Genomic DNA, 21865 nt, shown 5'->3' on the forward strand with positions numbered 1-21865 from the left:
TTGTGTATTTGAGACTTTTCTTGCTTCTTCTTTTTTTTTTTTTTTTTTTTTTTTTTTTTACTTTTCTTGCTTCTTCAGGAAGGCTTATTTTCTATATACTTCCCTCTTAGGACCCCCTTTGCTGTGTCCCAAATGTTTTGGACTGTTTTTTTTTTTTTATTTTAATTTGCCTGTGTCTCTGCCTCTCTCTGTGTCTCTCATGAAGAAAGAAAGAAAGGAAGGAAGGAAGGAAGGAAGGAAGGAAGGAAGGAAGGAAGGAAGGAAGAAAGAGAAGAAAGAAAGAAAGAAAGAAAGAAAGAAAGAAAGAAAGAAAGAAAGAAAGAGAAGAGAGGGCCCAAATAAATAAAATCATGAATGAAAGAAGAGAGATCACAAGCAACACCACAGAAATACAATTTTAAGGGAAAATTGTGAGCAATCAGAAGCCAACAAATTAGGCAATCTGGAGGAAATGGATGTATTCCAAGAAACATATAAGCTACCAAAACTGAAACAGGAAGAAATGAAAAAGCTGAACAGACCTATAATAAATAAAGAAATTGAAGCACTCATCAAATATCTCCCAATCAACAAGAGTCCAGGGCCAGACAGCTTCCCAGGGTAATTCTACCAAACATTTAAAGAAGAATTAATATCTATTTTTCTGAATCTGTTTCAAAAAATAGAAATGAAAGGAAAATTTCCAGACTCATCCTATGAGGCCAGCATTACCTTGATCCCAAAACCAAAGACTCCTCTAAAAAAGGAGAATTACAGACCAATATCCCTGATGAACATGGATATAAAAATTCTCACCAAGATACTTGCTAATTAGAGCCAACAGTACATTGAAAGGATTATTCACCACAAACAAGTGGGACTTATTCCTGGACTGCAGGGTGGTTCAACATCCACAAATCAATCAATGTGATACACCACATTAATAAAAGAAATGATAAGAACCATATAATACTCTCAATAGATGCAGAAAAAGCATTTGACAAAATATAGCATCCTTTCCTGATTAAAACTCCTCAAAGTGTAGGGATAGAGGGTACGTATCTCAATATCATAAAAGCCATCTATGAAAAGCCCACAGTGAATATCATTCTCAGTGAGGAAAAACTGAGAGCTTTTTCCCAAAAATCAAGAACATGACAGGGATGTCCACTCTCACCACTGCTGTTCAACATCATACGGGAAGACCTAGTCTCAGCAATCAGACAACAAAAATTGATAAAAGGCATCCAAATCAGCAAGGAAAAAGTCAAACTTTTACTCTTTGCAAACAACATGGCACTCTATGTAAAAAACTCAAAAGAATTCCACCAAAAAATTGCTAGAACTGATACAGGAATTTAGCAAAGTTGCAAGATATAAAATTGACTCAGAGAAGTTTGTTGCATTTCTATATACCAATAATGAAAGAGAAAGAGAAATAAAAGAATCAATCCCATTTATAATTGCACCTAAAACCATAAGATACCTAGGAATAAACCTAACCTAAAAGGTATAGGATCTGTCCTCTGAAACCTCTGGGACACTTACAAAAGAAATTAAGGAAGACACAAAGAAATGGAAAAACATTTCATTCTCATGGATTAGAAAAACAAATATTGTCAAAATGTCTATAATACTCAAAGCAATCTATACGTTCAATGCAATCCCTATCAAAATATCATCAGTATTTTTCACAGAGCTGGTACAATTCTATAATTTGTATGGAACCAGAAAAGGCTCCAAATACCCAAAGGATATTGAAAAAGAAAACCAAATCTGATGGCATCACAATTCCAGACTTCAAGCTGTATTACAAAGCTGTAATCATTAAGACAATATGATACTAGCACAAAAACAGACACATAGGTCAATGGAACAGAACAGAGAACTCAGAAATGGACTCTCAAGTCTGTGGTCACTCAACTAATCTGTGACAAAGCAGGAAAGAATATGCAACGGGAAAAAAGACAACCTCTTCAACAAATGATAATGGGGAAATTGGTTAGTCACATGCAGAAGAATGAAACTGGACCACTTTCTTACACCATATACAAAAATAAACTCAACATGGACTATATGCGAGACAGGAATCCATCAAAATAGTAGAGAACACAAACAGCAAGCTCTCTGACCTTATATATATACATAAGCAACTTCTTACTAGACACATCTCCAGAAGCAAGGGAAACAAAAGCAAAAATGAATTATTAGAACTTTGTCAAAAGAAAAAGCTTCTGCACAGCAAAGGAAACAATCAACAAATTAAAAGACAACCTACAGAATGGGAGAAGATATTTGCAAATGACGTATCAGATAAAGGGCTAGTATTCCAAATCTATAAAGAACTTAATAAACTCAACACTCAAAAAACTAAAACTTTGGTCAAAAAATGGGCAGAAGACATGAACAGACATTTCTTCAAGAAGACAAATGGCTAACAGACAGATGAAAAAATGCTCAACATCACTCATCATCAGGAAATACAAATCAAATCCACAATGAGATACCATTTCATAAGTGGCTAAAAGTAACAACTTAGGAAACAACAGATATTGGTGAGTATGTGGAGAAAGGGGAACCCTCTTACACTGTTGGTAGAAATGCAAGCTGGTGCAGCCACTCTGAAACAGTATGGAGATGCCTCAAAAAAGTTAAAAATAGAACTACTTTCCACCTAGCAATTGCACTACTAGGTGTTTATCCAAAGGACACAAAAATAGTGGTTTGAAGGGGCACATGCACCCCAATGTTTATAGTGGCAATGTCCACAGTATCCAAAATATGGGAAGAGCTCGGATGTCCATCGACTGATGAATGATAAAGAAGATGTGATATATATATGATACATTTACATATACAATGGAATATTAGTCATCAAAAAGAATGAAATCTTACCATTTTCAATGACATGGATGGAACTACAGTGTATTCTGGTAAGTGAAGTCAGTCAGAGAAGGACAAATACAAATATTAAGAATATTTAATTCTTAATACAAATAAAAATACAATTCTTAATTCAAATTCAAATTCTTAATTCTTAATTCAAATATAAATACAAATATTAAGAAACAAAACAGACAAACATAGGAGAAGGGAAGGAAAAATAAAACAAGGACAGAGAGGAGGCCGACCATAAGAGACTCTTAAATATAAGGAACAATTGAGGGTTGCTGAAGGGGAGGATGGTAGGGGGATGAGGTAATTGGGTGATGGGCATTAAGGAGGGGATGTGATGAAATGAGCACTGGGTGTTATATGCAACTGGTGAATCATTAAATTCTACCCCTAAAACTAATAATATACTATATGTGAACTAACTTGAATTTAAATAAAATCTTGAATGAAAAAAATAGAGAAATACAAATTTAAAATACAATTATATATCATTCACACCCACAGATTATCAACAGTTTTAAAGTCTGACAATTCCAAGCATAGACAAGGATATGGAGCAATGGGAACTCTGATACATAGCTGCTTATATGTGCAGCCACTTTGTAAAACTCTTTGATATTGTCTATCAAAGTTGGAGACCCAGCAATTTCACTCCTAGTCAAAATACATAACAACCAATGTGGGACATTCTATTTCCTACAAACAACCGTGCAAGTATGACTCCAAGGGTGCTCTGGCCCATAGCACTACAGTTCACAGCCCCAGAACATTGGACGGGTGGTAGGTATTTTCCTACTGCAGTCCAAAGACAACCTTACTACACACAGCCAGAGACCCAAAACCTTTGGGGCCAGGGTGATGGGCTCACACATTTGGAAGGGCAAGAGAGTAGCTCCGCAGCAGTGATGAAACAGGGCTCCCCAGGGCTGCCACAGAGTTAAAAGGAAATTTAGAAATTTGGGGCAGTGATTTTTTACCAAATGGAATAAAAATTTCAGTATTTTAACAGCTGGCATCACCTTAATAGTGTGTACTGGCTGCATATTAATCTTAAATATTCCCCAAGGAAACTTAAACACATACACAACAGAATAAATTAAAAGAATTTTTATGCAACCACTGATTTATCATAAGCAAAAAACCAAAAAGCAAAAAAGGAAAATGGATGATAATGAAAATAGACTAACGTGGATGAATCTCACAGAGGTTGAAAGAAAAAAAGACATAAAAGTATACATATACTATGATTTCATTCATATAAAGGTTTTAACAGGTAAAACTAACTATACTGTATAGAGAACCATAAATCATAAAGAAATGCAAGGAAATGATTATTAGACTTGTGGAAGAGAAGGCTGGGTACAGGAAGGATTCAGGGACAGTAGAAATGCCCTTTACACAGATATTAATTCATCTGTGTAAGTTTAATGAACTTTTCTCTATTATCTTATATTTGCAATAAAAGGGAAAAAAGTAAACATCTTCAAATAAGCTCTGGCAGCAATGGCAATTGGCAGCTGAAATGTGACTGTACAAATCATGCAAGAAATGGGCGGAGCTATGTGTCACAGCAACAAAAAGGAAAGTGATTGGAGAATAAACGGGCAGAAATGGTATTTATTCAAAGACAAAGGACGTGGAGCACGCTCAAATCAGAAAGAAACCTCCAAGGCTAGCCTGCCAAAGAAAAATGAGCACCATGGGCAAAGTAAGCAAATATACTATTTGTTTGATTTTGGGGTTTTTGTCTCTTTATATATTTGCTAAAACAAGGTTCCTTCAGGGTTACCCTCAGAAAGCAATCTAAAGTTGATCAAAATGATCTGAAAGAATTCATGCCAGGAACTTACTCTTAGGAAATTACAGTGGATTTGTCAAAACACTTACTACCTGAATTTTTAATTAAATATTACTTATAAAGGCCAAAAAAAGAGAGATTTCAATAACTATGCTATAACAACGAAATAGAATTTGCATCTGTTAGAAATAAAGTTAAAGAAAAATATGGAAAATATAGCATATTAATAAGTAGAAAAAGTAGATTACAAAGTATTACATAGAAAAGATCCCGTTTAGGGATACTGAAAAAATTTATACCAAAATCATAAAATGAGTGATAAAATTACAAGTGGATTTTGTTTCTTTTGTTCTTATTTGTGTTTTGAAATTTCTTATTATTAAAATATATTGTATCTGCAATAAGACTAATAATATTTAAAAATATAATCCAAAATTGCATAACTATCAAAAATTATGTAATCATGTTTCAAAGACTGGGAAAGCATAACAAAAGGAAAATAGTAGCATGAGAACAGAGGATTATAGGTCTGTTTGTTTCTAGTTTCCTTCAATGTTACTTATATTTGAAATTTTAAATATAATTTTAATTGTAGTTTATATAATTACATATTAATTATATAATTAATCTCCCTGTCTCCCTCCTTCTCAGGTTATTAAGTGCAAAGCAGCTATTGCCTGGGAAACAGGCAAGCCCCTCTGCATAGAAGAGATTGAGGTAGCTCCCCCCAAGGCTCATGAAGTTCGAGTTCAAGTAAGTGGGGATGTTTCCTAGACAGCACAGATAAGGCACTAAGTGCAGACTTGGCTTCTTTAGGTCAGGCCTGCATGGTATGACTGAGAGTACCTGGAGTTTCACCTATGGCGGAACTATATTTTTAGATCCATATAAAAACAGGCATTATCCCAAGAGGGGCAAATTACTAATTATCAGTTGCTACTGATAAAAAGCTTAAAATGTATTTGAATTTATCTTAATATTAATCATCAGCCTGAGGAATTTGACAAAGGAATTCACTTTAGATTGGAATTAGTTTTCTTTTTGTTTTCCAGTTGCCAGTTATTGGAAAGTGTTAAAGGAAGATAAAAAATTTGGTTCCAAACAAGGGAGAGGAAAGAGCTGCAGTGCTACCCAGGGCAGTATAAGAGTCCTGGCTGCCCAGAGGAGGGAGAAGTGTAGGTGAGCAGGGAAAAGAGACTTCACTGTATAGACAGAGATCACAGACAGAAAGCTGGGACAACTTCTCCATTTTCCCCACAGCTGGCCTGGCTTACATTTTTCCTCAGGACAGGTTTACACATGAGAATGATTAAGAGAACCTCATGAACAGAATCTTGAATAATAAGAGATATGCTGGTAATTGAGACAATCCTTTACCTGATACCTCTTTTAACTATAAAAATATTATTACCCCTATTTCATTTCATATGATTTCAACAAAATGTGCACAAGCCCTAGAAACCTATATTTCCTCCATTCCCTCTTCCTAAAAGATTTTGTTTAACTTTTCCCCATTACCTTTGATTTCTTCTCTCCTGGAGCCAGTAACTGCCACTTTATCTCTGTATGATTTGCCAGTAGCAATGAAAGTTAGAAAACAAAGGTTTATTATTTAGAAGAGGAGAATATATGCTATTTTTAATTGCTGTTTTTTCCAAAATGTAATTCTTTTATTGAGCCCCAAGACTGTTGCAAAGTTTCAAGGTGGCATTGGGCCCAAGGTTAGCCTCCTAACAACCCCAATGATATGACAGAAACAGGCCTCAAGTCTTTGGTTGCTTTGTAGATAATTGCCACTGCCCTGTGCCATACTGATGCCCATCCTATCAGTCCTAAATTTAAAGAGGCCCTTTTCCCAGTGATCCTTGGCCATGAGGGTGCAGGAATTGTGGAAAGTGTTGGGCCAGGAGTGACCAACTTCAAACCAGGTATGTTCTTTGCTGATGCCAATTAAATGGAAATGTCAGGATAATTTTAGGAACTGATAGAGTCCTGGCTTTGCACGCTATAATTGATCTCTATTTATATATGGGAACCATCTTTTCCAAAGACAAACTAAGACATACAATCTATCACAGTCTAACAATGGGACGGAATATGTGAAGTCAGAACTAATAAAATATGGAAAATATGGTCACTTTATTTATATATAGCACTGAGAAACTGCTATGAAGCAAAGCCACAAAGTGGGACACAAATGAAAATTTATAACAACTTCTAAATAAAACAGAAAAATAATTTAGTATCATAAAGAATTTACTTTTTAATGATTTTATTTATTTATTCATGAAAGACACAGAAAGGTAGAGACATAGGCAGGGGGAAAAGCAGGCTCCTTCTGGGGATCCCAATGCAGGACTTGATCCTGAATCACAGGATCATAACCTGAGCCGAAGACAGATGATCAACCACTGAGCCACCCAGGTGCCCCTCACTGAAAGGAAGTTAAGGGGACACATGGGTCGCTCAGCAGTTGAGTGTCTGCCTTCGGCTCAGGGCGTGATCCCGGGATCCAGACCCGCATTGGGCTCCCCTTAGGGAGCCTGCTTCTCCTTCTGCCTGTGTCTCTGCCTCAATCTCTCTGTCTCTCATGAATAAATAAATAAAATCTTTAAAAAAAAAAAAAGGAAAAAAGAATGAGGACTTATAGTTAGCTTAAGTGAGAAATATACATTTCTGTGTAAATGATACAGGTCTGTATCATTTTTTTCTACTTGAATGAGAATGCTCCAAACCTAGAAGTATATTAGATTCCATTCCAAACAAGACCAAAGAAATGAACTGCTCCTGTAAGTTTTGAAACCATCAAGTAGTCTAGCCAAGTAGTCCTAGCTCTGCCACTTACTGGCTGTGTGACCTCCACTAGTTAAGTCACTTCTCTGGCACAGCTCAGATTTCTGTTTTCTTAAGTGGGAGAAAAGGTATGTATCCATCTCAAAAGAATTGATCTGAGAATTAAGTGAGATACTATAGGTAAGCGTAGGGTGACTAGCACATACCAAATGTTGAACAAATGTTAATTATCATTATTAGACTGTGGTCATCCAAGGATAGAAGCCATTATTAAACTGAAATTGAGTAAAAGGCAGAAAAAATAGAATGTGAGAGTAAACTAAATGGTGACATGCAATGACATAAAGTTTAATCTCCATATACCACTGTTGCTGTGCACCACTCCTATTATATATAAGGATGTTCTGTTCCATATAGGATATTTAGAAATGTAAACAAAAAAGTCATGATGCAGAGTTGCAATGACGGCAGAGCCTCAGACAGGATTCTGTAGCTGGTGGTATCAATGCAGATTTGTTGCTTGACTGCCCAGTAGCAAAAAAAAAAAAAAAGGAAAAAGTTAAAAAGACAGTATATACATTACCTGGGGGAATCAGCAATCATGTAGAGTAACAAAATACTATAGCCATCTATACTTTATGCTAAACATAAAATATATATCATAAAGAAGATTCATCTGGTAGAGACTTTTACAAGCTGTATCTTAGGCACCATCCAACATATGGCCTTTCTTTCCAGGTGACAAAGTAATTCCACTCTACATGCCTCACTGTAGAAAATGCAAATTCTGTCTGAATCCACTCACAAATTTATGTAAAAAACTCAGGTAAGCCCTATACACTATTAGTAAGATTATAAATTGGTATAATATTTGGGGAAGTACATTGGCAATATCTGGATAAGCTTCTACCCACCAATACTAGTCCTAGATGTATATAAGAAATTGTTACAATCAAAAAAAAAAAAAAAAAAGAAATTGTTACAAAATTACTCAAGGAAACATATGCTAGAATGTTCACTGCGACATTGTTTATAACAGCAATTAAAAATAGCCCAATGTCATGCCTGAGTGGCTCAGTGGTTAAGTGTCTGCCTTTGGCTCAGGTTGTGATCCCGGGATCCTGGGATCAAGTCCCACATTGGGCTTCCTACAGGAATTCTACTTCTCCCTCTGCCTCTGTCTCTGTCTCTCTCTGAGTGTCTCTCATGAATAAATAGATTTTTAAAAACCTTTTTAAAAAATAGCTCAATGTCCACCAACAAGAGAATGGATTAATGAATTGCTGTGGAGTAACACAGTGGAATATTATATAACAACAAAAAGGGTTAAACTTGATCTACATACAAAACATAGAATAGTTTCACATACATGATGTTAAAGGAAAGAAGCAAGTTGCTGATAAATATATTTAGTAAGATATCATATACAAAATAATACAATATACAATAATACAATATACAGATATACAATATACAATATACAGGGGAGCCTGAGTAGCTCAGTTCTTTAAGCTTCTGACTCCTGATTTCAGCTCAGCTCCTGATCTCAGGTTTGTGAGATTGAAGGCTCTGCCCTCAGTGGAGAGTCTGCTTCTCTCCTTCTCAATCTCTCTCTCCAATAAATAAATAAATCTTTAAAAAGATAAAACAACAGTAATACTATATATATAATATAGTTTATGGTTACATGTGTATGCAGTTAAGGTATAAATACATTACTGAACTGATAAATGCCAAACTCAAGATAGTAGCTACTTCTAAAGGAAATGAGGAATGAAATGAGGTACAGTAAAGTAATTTATTCCAAGGTCCACAGATAAAGTCTTAGAGCTAGATTTTGACCGTAGAGAGTCTGACTCCAAAGTTCAAAACCTTTATCAACTTATTCTTTAATGAGACTACATACAGAAAAACCTCCTAAAAAGGGGGGGGAGGGGAACGCTTGGGTGCCTCAGCAATTTAGCATCTGCCTTTAGCTCAGGGCATGATACTGGAGTCCCGGAATGGAGTCCCGCATGGGGCTCCCTGCATGGAGCCTGCTTCTTCCTCTGCCTGTGTCTCTACTTCTCTCTCTCTGTGTGTCTCATGAATAAATAAATAAATAAATGAATAAACAAACAATAAATAAATCTTAAAAAAAAAAAGAAAAGGAAAAGAAAAGAAAAATCTATTAAAAAAAGAAAAGAAAAATCTATTTTAAAAAAAGGAAAAGAAAAATCTATTTTCCAGTTTTCCTTCTCCCAAAAAAACTCTAGAAGATACCTTTATTGGGCACGGAGTTTAAATATTATACTCAGAATTTGCACAGAGCACAGCAGGCGTAAATAATAACATCCATATTATTCTTTAATGTCAATTGAAGCTAGTTATTTCAGAAGCTAAAATTGTACTACTCTTACATCTAATTACTGTGCCTCAATCTCCTCATCTATAAGATGGGAATAATAATAATGCTTACTTCACAGGGTTATTATAGATAGTTAAAGCATTAATACAACCCTTTGCAAACTTTAAATAAAATAATAGATTTTGGCAATGACCATCAATTCTTTCTAACACCACAAAAAGAGAGATAATAAGGTATTATGTACCTCCAGATGAAAATTCACAGCACCACCTTTGAAATATTCCTACAAAAATATAAAACCTAAATTAAATCAACCAGTTAGATTGAAAATACTAATTAAGAGGAAATACAGGGATGGGAAAATGTGTTACACCCAATTATAGGAATGTAATCAGGAAAATTCAGAATGGAAAAACTGTACAGAACAAATGACTGTTTCTTCAACAAATAAATTTCAAAGAAAAAAACAAGGAGGGAGGTGAGAACCTATCAATTAAAAGAGATAACACACGTCAACTAAATACAATATATCAACCTAAAAGAATCTCTTTGAGATACGTAATAAAATATTTACAAATGAAACAGTAATGAGTGGGGTTTACTTCGAAACCATCCCATTGGGGAGGGTAGGTGCTGGGGAAGAGTGAGCCTTGAGGTGGGGGTTGGGGGAGTAAAAGATGCCAGAAGAACAGCCCTGAGTTGTTAACTGCTAAAGCTGGGATATAATTGCACAGGCATTCAAAAGGCTAGTATTTCTCCATTTATGTACAGTTGAGTTTCCATAAGTTTTTTTCTAAGAATTATTACATACAAACCCTCAAGAGAGTTTCTGGCACATAAAAAATATTCAATAAAAAGTTTATTATCATTATTAACTTTAGAGTACTTCTGACTATATATTTAGGTGAAAAGACTCAAGTCATTTTCTCAATTTTTCTATCTCATAAAAGTGTCATAACAAATATATAACACTTAACTTTTTTTTTTTCAGGAATGTAACCAGTGGTCTATTTATGTTCTCTCTTTATTATCTTGTTTTTTTTTTATTTTTTATTTTTTTTTATTTTCTAGTCTAGTCAAAAATCCTATTGTTGATCAAGAACTAATGCAAGACAAAACCAGCAGGTTTACCTGCAAAGGAAAACCAATTTACCATTTCATGGGGACCAGTACCTTCACTCAGTACACTGTAGTGTCAGATATAAATCTTGCCAAAATCGATGATGATGTAAATTTAGAGAGAGCTTGTCTGTTTGGATGTGGATTTTCAACTGGCTATGGAGCTGCAATCAACACTGCCAAGGTAAAAGTGGTTCATCACCAGGTTACATAAAATAGAATTTACTAGGAGATGGAGTAATAAAGCAGCTAGTTATTCTTCAAGCCTTAGCTCTGTCATTTATTACTTCTATGACTTTAGGCAAGTTATTTAACCCCTCTATTCCTACTCTCTGCAATAACATCTAGTATAAATAGGTATGGGGATAATCAAATCATATTACATATGTAAGGCACCTATCTCAGCAGCTGGCATACAGTCAGCACTCAGTTCATGTTAATTTCTTTTCCTATACTAGTATGTTAGATCACAGACTATCCCTGCCTTAAATATAGCATGCTTAAATATGTCACCTAAATATGAATGTTCACCATGGGAGAGCAGACCTAGTCAAGAGGCAACAGAAACTACAGAAACTCCCACCCATCTCCATTTAGTCACCTCTGCTTTCTTCCTGATCCTATAAATTTCTCTCCCTCAAACTGGTAATTCACCTCTGGTTCTTATCCTGTCCTTTTGTGGCTCCAAAGGCGAATCTCAGGTGGCAGCCCTGATGGTGGCAAGATGCATCCTTGGAATCTCATGTTAGAATTTAGAAGCTTTCACAAAACTATTTAATGAGAGACTGGACAGGTGTCAGTATCACTTGGATGCCTCAAACAACCTCCTTGACGTCAGTCTTCGATCCTTGAGTTCAAACTGCAAAATGCATCCAGAGTGCTCTTTCTAAACAGAAACAAAAGAACAAATGTTGTTTCTAAACAACAAATGTGAAGATTTCATTGCCCTTTCATTACTCCACTTTGCCATCAGTGGGGTAGTGATTCTCCCTAATTCTATCTACCTTCACAGGGTCACCATTCCCCATTCCCTCAACTGAGGCCTGACCCTCAGTTTCTGGGCTCCAATCACCATGGCCCCTGGGCTTTCCATACATGGCTCCCATCAACACTGCCTGGAAAGTCCCCCCCCACACACACACACAAACCCCTCTTCTGGCTGTCTCCATTTTTTTGTCATTTCCTACCAGAAACCCTCCAAACTGTCAGGCATGTACTGGGTGTCCCTCTCAGTTTCCCCTAAAGTGTCTGTGCTTATTGTCCCTGTCTCTCTTCTTATCACACTCTGGAGAAATTTTCCATTTATTTCTCCTTCCTATTAGACTATTTGCTCCTTGAGGGCAAGAACTCTCTCTTGTTCATTGTGGTATCTCCAGAGCCTAGCCCTGTGCCTGGCACACAGTAGGAACTGGATAATTTTTCAATGAATGAATGAAAAAAAGCCAGGTTCATATGCAATCCTTAAAACATCTTGATAAGGCTTGATCCTCAGCTTTGCAATCTAAATACTCCTCTTTATCAGGTTACCTGCAGTTGTTCAAGTGTCAAGGAAATAAACTCAACCTAATCAAAATTAAAAACTGATCTAATAGCCAGAATATCAAGATAAGACTTTTCATTGAGAATCAGTCAAGCAGACAGAAATGTTGTTTTTGGCTATCAGTATATTAAAAATTAAAAACAGTATAGTCAATCAGAAAAAGACAATTTCATATGGTTTCACTCATATGTAGAATATAAGAAATAGTGCATGGGAAGGGAGGGAAACTGAATGGGAAGAAATCAGAGAGGGAGACAAACCATTAGAGACTCTTAACTATAGAAAACAAACTGAGGGTTGCTGAAGGGGAGGAGGGTAGAGGGATGGGGTAATTGGGTGATGGGACATTAAGGAGGCCACATAATATGATGAGCACTGGGTGTTATATGCAACTGATTAATTACTGAAAAACTACATCTGATGTACTATACTACATAATAATGTACTATATCTTGGATAACTGAATTTAAATTCTTTAAAAAAGGAAAACATAAAATAAAATTTTGTTCTGATAACATTAAAGGGAAGAGGAAAACAAGTGGATTATTTTCACCTAGGTTTCTTTTTGTTTTTGTTTTGTTTTGTTTTTTGAGCTTATAATTTTAATGGCATTCAAATGATTCTCCAAATTTAGCCAGTGACTCATCCATTTTAATCTTGGCAGACTTCCCTCATTGGCTGTATCATTTAGCTTTATGACAGGCAGTCTTTTTTTTTTTTAGGCAGTCTTTCATTTATATGTTCCTGCCCCTACTTCACTCTCTTCCTTTAAAAAAAAAAAAAAAAAGGGGATCCCTGGGTGGCGCAGCGGTTTGGCGCCTGCCTTTGGCCCAGGGCGCGATCCTGGAGACCCAGCATCGAATCCCACGTCGGGCTCCCGGTGCATGGAGCCTGCTTCTCCCTCTGCCTATGTCTCTGCCTCTCTCTCTCTCTGTGACTATCATAAATAAAAGTTAACAAAAAAATTAAAAAAAAAAAAGTGAGACCACTTCCATTTAAAGTTAATTTATAATTTTGCTGCCTGCAGGTCACCCCTGGCTCTACTTGTGCTGTCTTTGGCCTAGGAGGTGTTGGGCTTTCCACTATAATAGGTTGTAAAGTAGCAGGAGCTTCCAGAATCATCGCTATTGACACCAACAGTGAGAAGTTTACAAAGGCCAAAGCCCTTGGAATCACTGAATGCCTCAATCCTAGAAACTTCAATAAACCCATCCAGGAAGTCATCATTGAAATGACCGATGGAGGTGTGGATTTTGCCTTTGACTGTGCAGGTGGACCTGAAGCCATGGTATATATAGTTTTTATAATAGTATATAATAAATTGCATGTATTAATATTATTAAACTATTTAATAATATAAATATTATTAAATTGGTAGTATGTATATTGATAAAGTTATTTTGAATTTAACAGTATATTTATGTGTATGTAAATTATATATTTATATAAGTATTATTTATTAATAATATCAGATTACATATATTATTAATATTTGATTAATAAATGTTAATACTTGCTTGGGTTATTAATATTTCTGTATATTCTTCCACATGAAGTTTAGCAAAAAGAGAAAACTTAGAAATAAACATTTTAAAAGAATTGTGCCTATGAGAAATGATAGAGAAAAAAAAACAGAAAAGGCAGAGTTAGAGGAGGGAAGAAGACAGGGTGACACGTGTCACCCCTAACAGCTGGAGGCATTCCATTCCAACCTAAAAGCAGAGCGGTAAGAGGTCAGCAAGCTACAAACAATCCAGTTCCGTTCGTCAGATCTTAATAAAAGGGATGCCAAATTAGGTCCACATCATAAATCTGAAATTTTCAATATATTCAATATATTAAAAACATACATACACACACACATACTGCAAAATTAAAATGTAGACCTTTTGTCCTAAGCACTACAATTCTGTATCATTCAGATTTCTTCTCTCAGGGCAAGCTACATAATTTGCAGGCCTTTCCAGGCACAGAGCCCTGAGCAACTACACTGGCTGCAGGCCCATGAAACCAGCCTTGTTTATTCTACTCTCAAAAGTGGGGTAAAGAGCCAATCACACAGACTACACATGGAAAAGTTAGCTTGCCAGACTGCCTAACCTCACTTTCCAGCGAATGGTCACTTGATGCCTATTTGCTCAAAGAGGCTAAATCGAGTTTTGTTTTGTTTTATGAGATGACTAACAATTTATCAACTGATTATCTGCCATGGATTCTTCCTATTTCATGAAGGAGATCTGTGGAGGAACTGTGGTGTTATGGCCTTTTATTTACAACTTCATTCAACGTGGCTCTCAAAACCCTCCTCTAGGGAGGTTATAAAAAATAGAATTCTGTACTTCAACATCCCAGTAGCAGGCTTTCTACAGTTCTTCTCCTTGATTTTTACCCAACTGATGCATTCTCCAGAAGAGAATGGAGATAGGGAGGAGCTGCTGAAAGCATGAGGCTCCCTTCCTGGGTCTCCCCTCTCAGAATGGTTTCATTGGAATAATGTAACTGTTTAAAGGAGGATCTAGCAGGTAATAAGCACTCCATAAATGTTAGCTATTACTGAAAACTCATGCATTAAGGACTCCTTATCCTGTACTGGTCCTTTGTGTTCAATGTTTCAGATCCTGCTTCTTAAATTATTGTTGGCATCTGCAACTTACAATGTGCCACATCCGTTCCTCCACTTTCCACAGCTCAAATTTTTTTCAAACATTGAAATTCAACCTATTGATATTATTTTTCCAGTATGGAGATTCTCAACACTGGCTACATTTAGAAACGCCTGGGGAGTTGTTACTATCATTGTTTGTATTGGTACCATTCATTGGTACCAATGAATGGGCCATATCCCAGGATATTCTCATAAGTCTAGGGCCCAGGTACAATATTTTTTACAAGTTACTCCAGTTGAGAACTACTTAATCTAAATCTTGGCAGATTCTATTATTATTTAAATTATGGAACAGACTTACAACAGAGAATCCAAATAAGAATAGATGGATTTAGTTATCACAAAAAGATCAGCTATCTACCCATCCACCATGTTTCCATAACTAAGGAAATCTAAATTTCTCAGTTGTAGAGGAAAGTCCAGTAATACCTGTGAACGAACTTGAATTCAATGACCACTAATGCTCTTAAGCAGCCTAAAGGAGGTGCCTGAGGGGCTCAGTCAGTTAAATATCTGCCTTCAGCTCACGTGGTGATCCCAGGGTTGTGGAATCGAGTCCTCTATCAGGCTCCTACGATCAAGCCCCATATCAGGCACCTTGCTAAGCAGGGAGTTTGCTTTTCCCTCTCCCTCTGCCTCTTGCCCTGCTTGTGCTCTCTCTCTCTCTCTCTCTTTCCTTGTCAAATAAATAAATAAAATCTTTACAAAGTAAAGCAGCCTGAAGAACCCACAGAACAATCATAAAGTTACATTAACTGGCAATATTATAAAGTTTTGAGAAGCCAAAGTAATTCTCATCAAAAATTATCAGAAGCTAAATAAAACCCTTTACTCGCATATGATACCCATTTTTAACTAAGTTATCATCAGGGAGATGAATCCCTTGCTTGAAGCTAAGCTCCAGAAATGTAGAACAGGCTAACAGGGGGCACCTGAGTGGCTTAATAAACTAAGCATTAGACTCTTGATCTTGGCTTGGGTCATTATCTTGGGATCATGGGATCGAGCCCCACACTGGCCTCTGCACTCAGTAGGCAGTCTCCTCAGGATTCTTACTCCCTCTCCCTCCAACCATTCCCCTCTCCCATTCTCTCTCTCTCTCTCTCTCAAATAGATGGATAAATCTTCTTTAAAAAAAGGGCCAACAGGAAAGACATTTTTTTTTGTTTCTGTTTTTTTTTGTTGTTGTTGTTTTTTGTTTTAGGAAAGACATTTTAAAATTAAAATAGAAAATAGAAGTTAATATAAATAGCTACCTTCAGGTAACAAGTCTATGAATTTTCTCCTCTCCATGGATCTCTCTATACAGCATAAACAAAAATATTTCTGCCATATAAAAAGTGCATACAGTAAAGCAGTTGCTATTTAGAAATGTTATGAAGTCAGGCGGCCCAGGTGGCTCAGCGGTTTGACACTGCCTTCAGCCCAAGGGCCTGATCCTGGAGACCTGGGATCCAGTCCCACGTCAGGCTCCCTGCATGGAGCCTGCTTCTCTCTCTGCCTCTCTCTCTCTCTCTCTTTCCCTGTGTCTCTCATGAATAAATAAATAAAATCTCTAAAAAAAATAATAAAGAAATGTTATGAAGTCTCAAAACAATAAAAATTTATTCAAATAAAATTTTCATAATACATTCTAAAAGTTCTAGGTCACTTCATCTTCCAATACTAGTAAGACAGACAAAGAGAAGGGGGAGAATTTACTTCAAATTGCTTCTTTTGTACAGTGATCAATGATGAAAAAAAGCTATACTTCCTATTGAGACTTTTGTAAAAATAAAAATTGCCCAACAAGTCAGAATTTAGTTGAGCACTGACTATGACAAAGGATATAAAACAAAGTTTATGCTTTTCTTCTTTAAGATTATTCTCGAAAATTAAAATGTTCATCTATTTACCATACAGCTTCTTGTGGAATGGTCATCCACAGTTTATATCTTTCTTAAATTTCTTAACATTTTCAACCCTTGGCATTTTTGTATTAACCTCAAACATGCAGTAGGTTAACATAACATTTTTTCGCTTGTGGAAAGATCAAGGCAACTCCCCTGGGCCACTGTCTTCCATGTAATGACTCAGCTAGTTCTTTTTTTTTTTTTTTTTAATGAGAGAGAGAGAGAGAGAGGCAGAGGGAGAAGCAGACTCCCCATAAGGAGTCCGATGTGGGACTCGATCCCAGGACCCCAGGATCATGCCCTGAGCTGAAGGCAGACCTCAACCACTGAGCCACCCAGGCGTCCCTCATTTTTGACCTCACATGTCAACATGAGGTCATCTTGATTGTTATAGCAGGAGAATGGACAGCTGGCAGGATGTATACCGGCTTTTCTGTTTTGTCTACAAAATAACATACATCACTTCTGCCGATAATCTATTGCCCAGAACTAGTTATTTAACTCTACTTCTGAGAGATAAATAATGTAGGAAAACTGATAAAATGTTTTATGAGCAGTATCTAGTGTCAGATTCTGTTTAACTGTCTTGCTCTGTTTTAAATAGCATTTTTTATTTATCTTATATTGAGATATACTAAGTTTACAATGTGTACCTCATTCCCTAGGTTCTAGTAGATACCCATCCTCTCTTCATGACTTCAAGGATTGTGTAAATTTTATGCCTCTGAAATTGCAAATGTTTTAGTACATACCCACAGCAGATCATCAAAAACTTGATTAGAATTTTTTTTTTTTTAGAATTTATTATATCTTCTAGAATTCTTTTCTAACTTCACATATTTTTTTCTTTCTTGATTTGCAATGATACACATTCCAGATTCAGCATAACTATGGTATTAAACAAGAAAATAATGGGTTCTGTTTCTTTTCAGTATCTTTTTTTTCAATATCTTTTTAGATGAAGTTCAAACTTTTAATGAATCTTCTACCTGAAACTGGACAGTGGAGCTTCAAGTATCATCAACAATGCCATAACCTCATTAGCTTGACTAATCTTATCTTATATGCAGAGTTGTATAAATTTTCCCTAAAGTATTGTACATACCTAGAGAGTTCATGTTCTACTTTTTCTACTTATTCAACTAATCCTTTTTGTTTTACCTTCTAGAGAGCAGCCCTGGACTGCACAACAGTAGGTTGGGGATCATGTACTTTGATTGGAGTAAACTCTGAAATGGCAGGATTGACTATATCTCCAGTAGAGCTAATAATGGGCCGTACCATAAATGGAACATGCTTTGGTGGTCAGTTTTTTTCTCTTTTAATTTACTCCATAGTAGTATGCAAATTCTTCCAATGAAGATTATTGAATGAAAAGGGGAAAAAATGTTGTTTAAATACTGAGTGCCTAATAACACATCTGGAGACTGCATAAAAGTTATTCTAGGAATTATTTGAAAGTAAACAGTTTTTTTTTTACTTAAATTTGCCAACATATAATATAATACCCAGTGCTCATCCCATCAAGTGCCCTCCTCAGTGCCCAGTCACCCAGTTACCCCATCCCCCCTATTCACCTCCCCTTCCACAACCCTTTGTTTGTTTCTCAGAGTTAGGAGTCTCTCATGGTTTGTCTCCCTCTCCAATTTTTCCCTGAAAGTAAACAGTTTGTATAGATGGATAACTACAATTTGCAAACTGAAATGCAATTTGCATTAAAATGAACCAACACAGAGGAACAAAAGGTAAACTTTAATCAAACTGATAATTCCTTATCTAGAAGTAGGAACTAATTTTGACAATTCTTATTAAGAAAAACTTTTAAATAAATTAAACTGTAGAAAATTAAAGATGGGAGGGATAATCCATTTGAAAACAACTCAAATCTGACCCAGTAATTTAATTCACTCAACAAACTGATTAAACTACCTCCTGTCAAATACCGTGTCTTTACTTGGCATCTTGGCCAAATTGCAGGTTGGAAAAGCGATTCTATCCCAAAGCTGGTTACTGACTACAAGAATAAGAAATTTGATCTGGATCTACTGGTGACTCACACTCTGCCTTTTGACAAAATCAATGAGGCATTTGACATAATGAACCAAGGAAAAAGGTAAATTAACAAGGAGGTTTGAAAAACCTTTATGATGACCTTATTTGTTAAAAACTAACCAGTTTGTCTTTTCTCACATTTTCCACATCATCACACATACTAGATGTGCTTTAAAGATTAAATGGTGACCTCTGGAAAAAAGAAAAGCTTTCTACTCCATTTCCATAATGTACACTGCCATACACTATTCCAACAGAGAGTGGTGATATAAACTGACACATATTTTCCCTTTCACAAACAACTGTTAATTCAGTTGGGGCTCTTCCCTAGAAAGAAAGGTTTCTACGGTATAATGTCAGGTCATTCTGGTGCAATATAGCCCTAGGTCTCCCATCATTAAATTCTGCAATTAACAAAGAATGCCCATTCCAGTCCCTTCAAGGTCAGAACCAAGTGAAAACCACTGATGTGTGAGCAGTGAATGACTCATTTAAAGAAACAAAGGATACCTCAACTCTTACTCTCTTGCTTTGTCCGGGGTCTACTATAAGATACAATCTGATCCATGGTTTTAACTATATTGTGCTCCCTTGGTACAGATCATGAGAACTAACTTATAGAAATGGCCCAACTGGAGTTCTGTAGCAACTGAGGAGCAGGAGAGACGAGGATCAATTATTTTGGTTAAAATGATTAAGCACAGCTTTCAATAGAAGCAAAGAGCAAAACACCAGGAATAGCTTCATAGAGGAGATGTAAAAAAAAGGGGGGGGGGGGACAAAACAAGAAGATATCACAAAATGGGAGTTTCACAAAATGAAATTAAAGTTACATGACATGAGTTTGAAGCAGAAAATAAATGTTGCAAAAGAAGAAAACAGGTCTATGATGTGAGGACCCTGGCTACTTCCTAGGAAAGTATTTCCTGAGAAATTATTTCTACTGACATGAACACTCTATTTTGCAAACCCATTAACTGCAATGTATCAAGAAGAAGCTCAATAGAAAGAAAAAGAAAGATTATTTAAGCTACACAAAATAACTTAGTGTATAAACCCTGCAATATTTTGCATAATCTCAATATTCTCATAAGGAGTATTCCTTATGTTGGGAGTTAGGTTGGAATTTGGGGCATTAGACCCCAAAACTCATATCTCATGCACCACCATTTCCCCCTAGATTTCTGTGTCATGGAATACACCCACAAGGAATGCTAAGTGGCAGCCAAATGGAAAATGGTGAATTACTTTATTAATAGCTGGGCAAGTCTCCCATACTTTTAAAGTAGGCCTGATAAATCAGTGAGAGAATGGAAGGCTGAGGGCTAGATACTTGAGTAAGACCTCCTACTTCCCCTCTGGCTCACTGAGAAAACCACATTACTGCCCACACTGATGGAAAGGTGACAATGCAGAAAGCAGAGGATGGGACTTAGCATACGGGTATAGGAACCACAACTGAGGATAGGCCCTCCTGCCATACCAACTGCATAGAAGCAAGGAAGTGGAGGGAATACAACACTCAGTTGGCCTCTTAAGGTGCAGTGACCCTGACTCATGGCAAGGAAAGGACATAGACGTTCTCCCTCCACAGGTAGAAAGATGTAGTTCCGGTCCCTGGGTGAAGAAAACATATATGCATGGCAACCTGCTAATGCCAGGGATTCCACAGCTCTAGCAGTTAGGTGGAACATAAGGAAGTCTCTGTCCTTGAGGCTTACCTCGTTCTTTGCTTCTACATGTTGAAGGAATTATCCATGAGTAAGAATATTTAGATTCTCAGAAAGCATCATCCCAATACACCAAGCAGTGACTATTCCAAGACAAAAACCTCACTACAATCCTAGCATGTTCTACTTTATAGCACCATTGGGCAGCACAGACCTCACCCAGGGTCACATGAAGGTCCCCAAGTTTTCCCAGCTTATTAGCACCATACATGAAGTATTATTAATTTTATGAATGGAAGAAGATGCCAAGATAAAAGAAATTAGACATAATTTGTTAATTTCTTTTTTTATAGATGTCTCTAAAGAAAAATTAAACCAAATGTCGAAATAAAAGTACAAAAATTATTTGTGGGTCTTGGTTAAATTTACCACAAAAATTATGCTGATTGTTGTCTTATTATTAACAGCCTTCGGATAGTCCTGACCTTTTGAAGACACCAGGAATAAATTGGAATACTATCTGACTGAATCTGAACCTGTCTGGTTAATTTACAACCTATAATAATGAACCAAGGATTGCCATGAATTTAAACAACTATTTATAGTTAACATCTCAACATCAAATAGTTATAAACATTACAGCATTTGTGTCCGTAAAATATATTAATATTTCCTGTTTAGTAATTATGATAACTGGTGTGTTTATGAATAGAATTATATAATGAGAATTGTTCAAAACTAGTTCTGGAGAGGTGGGAGTGGGGAATGACGGGTAAGAAGTAAAGCTAGTTGGCTATATGTTTATAATTTTTTAGGTTGGGTGATAAATATTCAGGGTTTCATTACACTGTTCTCTCTACTTTTGCTTATCCTTAAAATTCTCCATAATAAAATTTGATTTTTACTAGAATGACTACTATATATGTGTACATAAGATACATATATCTTTAAAATGTCATATATATATAATGCTGTTACATAATTTGGGGGTTTCAATAATCTACAAGCTAATCTTCTTTAATAAGCTGCTAAATAATTTCCTTCTTGACATCAGGTATTTACTTTTCTCTTAGCCCTGCTTTACCACTATGAACTATAATCACAAGTAATGGGAT

At 36.1% G+C, this 21865-nt stretch overlaps 2 protein-coding genes across 3 annotated transcripts in view; one reads left to right on the top strand and one right to left on the bottom strand.

Annotated features, from left to right (window-relative positions):
- C4H4orf17 (chromosome 4 C4orf17 homolog) overlaps positions 1-21865 on the bottom strand; it is a 350583-nt gene that overhangs the window by 312135 nt on the left and 16583 nt on the right. The window lies entirely within an intron of this gene.
- On the top strand, positions 206-21657 carry ADH4 (alcohol dehydrogenase 4 (class II), pi polypeptide). Its single transcript, XM_026015640.2, has 10 exons — positions 206-2912; positions 4340-4582; positions 5324-5425; positions 6459-6600; positions 8204-8291; positions 10884-11115; positions 13499-13759; positions 18197-18332; positions 19006-19141; positions 21218-21657. The coding sequence occupies exons 2-10, from the start codon at positions 4565-4567 to the stop codon at positions 21240-21242; spliced, it is 1140 nt and encodes a 379-aa protein (XP_025871425.1). The 5' UTR covers positions 206-2912; positions 4340-4564; the 3' UTR covers positions 21243-21657.

The sequence above is a fragment of the Vulpes vulpes genome, chromosome 4 (assembly GCF_048418805.1).
Source record: "Vulpes vulpes isolate BD-2025 chromosome 4, VulVul3, whole genome shotgun sequence".
Classification (NCBI taxonomy): domain Eukaryota; kingdom Metazoa; phylum Chordata; class Mammalia; order Carnivora; family Canidae; genus Vulpes; species Vulpes vulpes.